Source organism: Helianthus annuus, chromosome 1, assembly GCF_002127325.2.
Source record: "Helianthus annuus cultivar XRQ/B chromosome 1, HanXRQr2.0-SUNRISE, whole genome shotgun sequence".
In the NCBI taxonomy this organism is placed as follows: Eukaryota; Viridiplantae; Streptophyta; class Magnoliopsida; order Asterales; family Asteraceae; genus Helianthus; species Helianthus annuus.
The window spans coordinates 148,821,605-148,829,225 of NC_035433.2; the positions used below are offsets into that span (position 1 = coordinate 148,821,605).

The window sequence follows — 7,621 nt, forward strand, 5'->3', positions numbered from 1 at the left end:
TGTGATGCGTTAACCATATGAAAACGTGTATTCTGATATATCTGATTTAAAGCATTGCGGCTATAAAAGGAACGCAATCGAACCCAAGTTAGTTTAGTATGGATTCCACCTAACCACTACACCACCCTTACCTTTGCATCAAGGCTTAGTGGCATCAAAACATTCATAACTTGAATTTGTGCCATCGAATGAATGAAAATGTATTATATTTGTCCTGCTCGTTTATGAACACAGTTTATGTCAAAAGGTATACCACCGAAAACGCACACAACAATAAGCATGAAAACGTTTTATATTTGACCAGACTCGTTTCCGGAAAAAAAAATGTCTATACGTTAATTATATCGTTTACGTTCAAATGTGAATTTATACAGACACATATGTTAAAATGTCAAAACTTAGACCAACCGAAAATATATATAAAAATAAGCATGAAAACACATTATATTTGCTCCGTCTCATTTCCTAAAAATTACGTTGAAACATGAACTTAAATCGACACATACATAAAAATAAGCAAGTGAGAAAATAATTTTTGTTTTCTTTATTTTAAGCTAAAGTATGAAAATTCATAGGGTGAGTTTGAAAAACTAGAAGCCAAGGGAGTGAAACGACAATTTATAACATGTAACACTTCAATGTCACTTCACTCTTCACTCATAATCAGAGGTGGGATACTCTGCTCATAGAAGAAGAAATTATCTGGATCAACAACACCTTTCACCATAGCCAACCTCCTAAAATTGTCGCCAAAATACTTGCTACCCCAATTCATAGCATTCAAGTAACTTGTGTCATCTAAATTACCATTTTCACCTAAATCCAAATCCCTGTAATTCACATAAGCTGCTCTTGGATTCTTTGCCACATATGGTGTCATATTTTCGTACATATTTCTCATCCAACTTATACGCTTTGCGGATGATTCAATGCTGTCATTGTCCCATCGCTCAAGATATTGTATGTTATACAAATACCCTTTTCGGTGAGGGTAAGCAATTCTCGTTTCATGAATTTCATGCATCTTCCCACCGTGTGGTTCCATTACAAGAACCGGGTTGTCTCCCTCCAAACACCATTTCCATATCTCTTCCAGCTTTTCTTCGGGTATCGGTTCTTTCACATAGTCTGACTTACCATTGAAATAGCTTTTTGGGACGGGCTTCCTATCTTTTAGAACATCAATGCTTCTCCCAACTGTATAATTATCAAAATAAAGTACCGTTTCGATCCAACTCATTTCACTGCAGTCTTTTTCCTGTAAACCCAACTCAGGGAAGCTATCGGTTACGGTTTCCATGAGCTTATCCATATTTCCAAGAAACATCGAATTGAATATTACTTGGATTGTTCTGTTTCCTGCCTCATTTAAAGCAGGAAGTATTATAAGTCTCATGAATAAATCTCGACTTACATTGTGTGAAATGTACTGCCACTTGTTAAAAAGATTTGAACCACCTTCTTCTACAGTCTTGGAAAGACTAAAAACCGTAACTTTATTAGGAACATAAACAAGGTTAAGTTTCCAAGCGACTACAACCCCAAAACTCCCACCACCACCCCCTCTAATCGCCCAAAATAGATCTTCCCCCATAGATTTTCTATCAAGAATTTTCCCATTAGCATCAACAATCCTAGCATCGATAACATTATCGGCTGCTAGACCATACTTTCTCATCATATTACCAAACCCCCCTCCACTTATATGACCACCAACACCAACAGTTGGGCAGGTCCCTGCCGCAAATCCGAGATTTGGACTTTCTTGGAACACCCGGTAATAAAGTTCACCAAGGGTTGCACCACCCTCGACCCATGCAGTGTTCTGACCCGACTCTATGGTTACTGACCGCAATTCTCTTAGGTCAAGAACAACAAAAGGGAATTGGTAACTTGAAGTGTATGAAAGGCCAGCATTATCATGCCCACCACTTCGGATTCGGATTTGAAATTTCAAATGTTTGGAACAAAGTATTGCAGATTGTACATGGGAATATGTTAAGGGGGTGATTACAGCTAATGGTTTTGGAGTTGTAGGTGTTGAAAATCTAAGGTTTGTGATGGTTGACTTAAGAATAGATGAATATTCTGTGTCGTTTAGGGTGAAAACAAAATTTGTGGTTGTGACATTTGGATCTTGAGAAAGGCACTGAAGAAAATTATCAGCTAGCGGATCTGAAACTGCGGAAGAGATTAAAGCGGTAAGAAGCACAAAGAGATGTCGTAGAGTTTGTGTCATAATATTTAGCTCCATGTTTTCTTCTTGATTGTTGAATAATCCTCAAGTCTCGTCTGTATACTATATAGACAAAACTTTCTATTTGTAATATATAAAATATGAGTGGAATATGTTAAACAAGACTAACTCCAATGGTGTCCAAACTATTGTCGCTCGTGATGAGGTGGATGTGTCCAAATCTGAAGGCTCATTAATCTTCATCTATATTTCATTCAATATCCTTTTGTAAGGGCATAGGAATTTTAGGTTATTCTGCCATTATATTAATATTATATTAATATTTGTACGGGAGTGGGCCTAAAGTAAAAGAAAAAAAATATTTTATTTATATAGTGTGTGTATAGGTAGTGGATAGATAATAAGGTGGAAATTAAGAAGAGTAAGGATATGTGTAGGGTTGGAGATGAAATAAGGGTTTCTTAGGATTTTTAAAGATATGATGTGACAGATGATGTGGCAGCTAAGGCCGACTAAGGACGCCCGTAGCATTAGACATAGTCTAAGTGGTCTTCCCAAAAAATAAATAAAGAAATTGAACAAGTAGGTTTGGTATTATTATTATTTATATCTTCTTAAAAAATGTTTGGGCGGTTTACAAGTATAATTTGTTTTATTTATGAAGTGTAAAATAATAATCTATCAAAGTGGAATCTTTTTTAACCTGAGTTTTTATTAAACAGTAGATAAAAGGCTAAATGGTGTAATCATATCTTTAGGTAGGTGTCATGTATCTCTAATCCATTATTCAAAACACTACATTAAGGGTGTGCTCATGACTCATGACCTAAACCACTATCCCCTTTATTTTTCTTAATATATTTTTATCTCAAATTCATCAATTGGGAGGATCGTGGTAAACGGTAAACGTGGTTCAATCCAAGTGAACCACCATCAATCAATGAGTGGACGGTGTACCATTTACTAATGTTTCTATACGGCAGATAATGTCCCAACCCACACCCCCCACTCTCCATAGCCTAAGAGTTATAGTGTTTAGAACGATTATTTATATAAGATATTATTTTGGTTAGTTGGGTTGTAACAACCCAATCCAGAACCGATTGACGTGTTACATTTAAGGTAAAGGGTGTCGTCTCAAAATTCTCTTTTACAGTTTTCTCCAAATTTCTCTAAATTATACGGAGTCGTCCTAATAGTTTTCCCAGAAATATTAATAGTTTAATTTAATTTAAATTATTAATTATTTCATATATTTACATGTTTTGAGTATAAATTAAAATAAAAAACAAAGTTAAAATAAAACAATAATTTTAAAACAAACAATACATAATTTAAATTTAAATACTCTTAATAAGCAACATTTTTAAATACTCATAATAAGTAACATTTTTAGGCATATGGTGTTATACCTTATGCATTCGGAGTTTTTCAATCATTTGGGGATATCAAAGCAATAAATATCATGCTTCTTGAAAAAATCTAAAAATTCTGAGAAACTTTTGGTACAAACCATTAGTTCTCACAAACAAGTGTTGAGAGAAAATGACCAAATCATTTCTGATTTAAAACATGAAGTTTCAACCCATTCTGCATAGCTTAAATCACTTCTTTAAAAATATCAATCCTGTCAAAAACAACTTGAATCAACACAAGTAAATTGACAAAAGTGGGTTGAAGCATCCAAGGGATTTGAAATATTGCTAAATCAGCAATCTAACAGCAATGTGAAATTTGTTCTAGGGTATACTCACACAAAAAGGACCAAGTGATTACACTTCTAAAATTTAAGCTCATGATCTTGAATCCAATTCATCAATTAGAAAGGAGACAGTAAACACTAATTGTGGTTCCCATAACAAATTCCTTGATCAACACAACACTAAATGGTCTAATGATACATGTGTTGACAAGAAATTCTAGCCAATTACCTTTGTGACTTCTGATGTGAAGATAGCAACATCTGCTAACCCTCCAGTTGTTTCATACAAACTCTTGGCCTTAGTCAAAATTTCAAAACCAAATCAAAATTTGGTTCAAAAAGGTGCAAGAACACTAGAAACACATTATTTTTGCATTGTTTGTGAGAAAACCAATCACAACATTGAGGATTGTTACATGGACTTAGCTTATGAGAAAAGCAAGATTCAGAATTTGGAAAACTTTCATGAAAAGCTAGTATTCTATCCATGTAGTGATTCTAGCTACTGTGAGCCCAGATGCTCTTTTGAGGTCTTTAACACTATTGAAACACCTGTCACCTTGGCCCTGAATCACAGAAAGTTACCAGACCTGTACAAGTTACTGATGCACATCCTGTAAACAGTTGGCCAAAAAAGAAGAATTCTCATTCTACCCCTAAGCAGTACAAGCAAAGGAGGTCTGACCAAAGTGATGAGATAAAATCATTGGCAGAGAACCGAAAGGAGTTGATCAGAATGGTACAAAAGTTATCAATAGGACAAAATATTGGTCTAAGTAACCAATCAAGTTTTGATGGAACCATGCATGTAAGCGAGAAGGCATGGGTTCCAAAGTACTATCATTGAAAGGTTTCTCCAATTAAAAAAGGAGAACTACTGGTTTTAATCACCTTTGTACATATTGCACAAAACTGCTGGCTTGAACCAACAGTTTACCAAAATCCAGATGTTTCTTTTTTTATCGTTATACATTCCCTATAAGTAAGCTTCCAGATCAATATAGGATTCTTTTAAGCACCTTCAAATACTTTTGTGATCAATTGCAATCCAAATCTCAAAACCTCTTTCTGAATCTTTATTCTCTCATTGACTAATCATGGCAAACCTTGCTTTTCATCCTACCCACAACCTTCTTCCCTATTTAACTAAGGAGAAGGACACACTCAATATCATCATGTTATTGATCATCACCTTTTATCATGCCCTAACTATAAATTAAACAAAAGATTGAGATGAAAAAGAGTTTGACTACTATTTTTTATTTTGATGGTTTTGATTCGCCAAAGGTGGTTGAGATGGTGGTTGTTTAGTCATTTTTTTGCAGCGCGTGTAGGCCCAAACAAAACCTAACAAAACCGTATTAGTAATTGAAATCTCTTTTGAAATTTTACTAGAACACTTAATAAGCTACAACTTTACCTGAAGTATCAAGTTCACATACATAATGATGATACAATCTGAAAATAACAAAAAGAATTTTAAGGGAGGGTAATCTTGATTATCTATATGATGCAACTTAAAAGTCAACTCAATAAAGTTTAATATTTTTTGGGACCATGGCCAATTTATTTCTATAAAAAACAAAGTTGAAACACAAAATCCAAGAAAAATAAATATAAAATATTTTTAGATTCTTTTTCGGGTGTCAAATTATATAATCAAGCAAGATACACCGTTTGAGCCGCCGCAACGCGATGGGTGTCCAACTAGTTACAAAACATTTTACGTTACAAAACCAATCTAGCTAATTAATCATCAAACAACTTTTTCATCAAACGTTAAAAAACAACAATTTAATACTTATAAGACCCATGATCTAGCAACACGCCAAATCACAACCTTTAGCATGATCCAATGTCACTTTTCTCTTCACACGTTATCAAAGGGGGGATACTCTGCTCAAAAAAGAAGAAATTATCTGGATCAACAACACCTTTCACCATAGCCAACCTCCTAAAATTGTCACCAAAATACTTGCTTCCCCACTTCAAAGCATTCAAGTAACTTGTGTTATCTACATCATTTTCACCTAAATCCAAATCCCGGAAATTCACATAAGCTGCTCTTGGATTCTTTGCCACATATGGTGCCATATTTTCATACATCTTTCTCATCCAACTTATACGCTTTTCGGATGATTCAAAGCTGTCATCTTCCCATTTCTCTCTATATTGTACGTTATACAAATACCCTTTTCGATAAGGGTAAGCAATTATCGTGTCATCAATCTCGTGCATCTTTCCACCTTGCGGTTCCATTACAAGAACCGGCCAGTCTCCCTCCAAACACCATTTCCATATCTCTTCCAGCTTTTCTTCTGGTATTGGTTCTTTCACATAATCTGATTTATTAATGCCGTAGCTTTTGTCGACGGTGTTTCTTTCTTTAAGAACATCAACGCTTCTCCCAACTGTATAATCATCAAAATAAAGTACCGTTTCGATCCAACTCATTTCACTGCAGTCTTTTTCCTGTAAACCCAACTCAGGGAAGCCATCTGTTATGGTTTCCATGAGTTGATCCACATTTCCAAGAAACATCGAGCTGAACATCACTTGAATTGTTTTGTTTCCTGACTCATTTAAAGCAGGTTGTATTTCAACTCTTATGAATAAATCTCGACTTACATTGTGTGAAACGTACTGCCACTTGTTAAAAAGACTCGACCCACCTTCTTCTATTGTCTTGGTAAGGCTAAAAACCGTAACTTTATCAGGAACATAAACAAGATTCACTTTCCAAGCGACTACAACACCAAAACTTCCACCCCCACCCCCTCTAATTGCCCAAAATAGATCTTCCCCCATAGATTTTCGATCAAGAATTTTCCCATTAGCATCAACAATCCTAGCATCGATAACATTATCGGCTGCTAGACCATACTTTCTCATCATATTACCAAATCCCCCTCCACTTATATGACCACCAGCACCAACGGTTGGGCAGGTCCCTGCCGCAAATCCAAGATTTGGACTTTCTTGAGACACCCAGTAATAAAGTTCACCAAGGGTTGCACCAGTCTCGACCCATGCAGTGTTCTGACCCGACTCTATGATTACCGACCGCAGTTCTCTTAGGTCAAGAACAACAAAAGGGGATTGGTAACTTGAAGTGTATGAAAGGCCTTCGCTATCATGTCCACCACTTCGGATTCGGATTTGAAATTTTAGATGTTTGGAACAAAGTATTGTAGATTGTACATGGGAATATGTTAAGGGTGTGATTACAGCCAATGGTTTCGGAGTTGTAGGTGTGGAATACTTAAGGTTTGCGATGGTTGACTCAAGAATGAATGAATATTCTGAGTCATTTTGGGTGAACACAAAATTTGTGGTTGTGACATTTGGATCTTGAGAGAGGCACTGAAGAAAATTATCAGCTAGTGGATTTGAAACTGATGAAGAGATTAAAGCGGTAAGAAGCACAAAGAGATGTCGTAGAGTTTGTGTCATAATATTTAGCTCCATGTTTTCTTCTTAATTGTTGAATAATCCTCAGTCTCGTCTGTATACTATATATAGACAAAACTTCCTATTCTTGTATATAAAATATGAGTAGTATATGTTAAACTAAGCGGTCTTCCCAAAAAATAAGTAAAGAAATTGAACAAGTAGTTTTGTTATTATTATTATAATTTATATAGAGGTCTTCTTAAAAAATGTTTGGGCGGTTGTTTTATTTATGAAGTGTAAAATAATAATTTATCAAAGTAGAATCGTTT

General features: G+C 35.2%; 2 protein-coding genes across 2 annotated transcripts; both read right to left on the reverse strand.

Annotated features, from left to right (window-relative positions):
- Positions 1-461: 461 nt before the first annotated feature.
- On the reverse strand, positions 462-2,253 carry LOC110941104 (berberine bridge enzyme-like 15). Its single transcript, XM_022182724.2, has one exon. The coding sequence runs from the start codon at positions 2,237-2,239 to the stop codon at positions 647-649; it is 1,593 nt and encodes a 530-aa protein (XP_022038416.2). The 5' UTR covers positions 2,240-2,253; the 3' UTR covers positions 462-646.
- Positions 2,254-5,543: 3,290 nt separating this feature from the next.
- LOC110884675 (O-acetylstemmadenine oxidase-like) lies at positions 5,544-7,390 on the reverse strand. Its single transcript, XM_022132398.2, has one exon. The coding sequence runs from the start codon at positions 7,365-7,367 to the stop codon at positions 5,742-5,744; it is 1,626 nt and encodes a 541-aa protein (XP_021988090.1). The 5' UTR covers positions 7,368-7,390; the 3' UTR covers positions 5,544-5,741.
- Between the last annotated feature and the right edge of the window lie 231 nt (positions 7,391-7,621).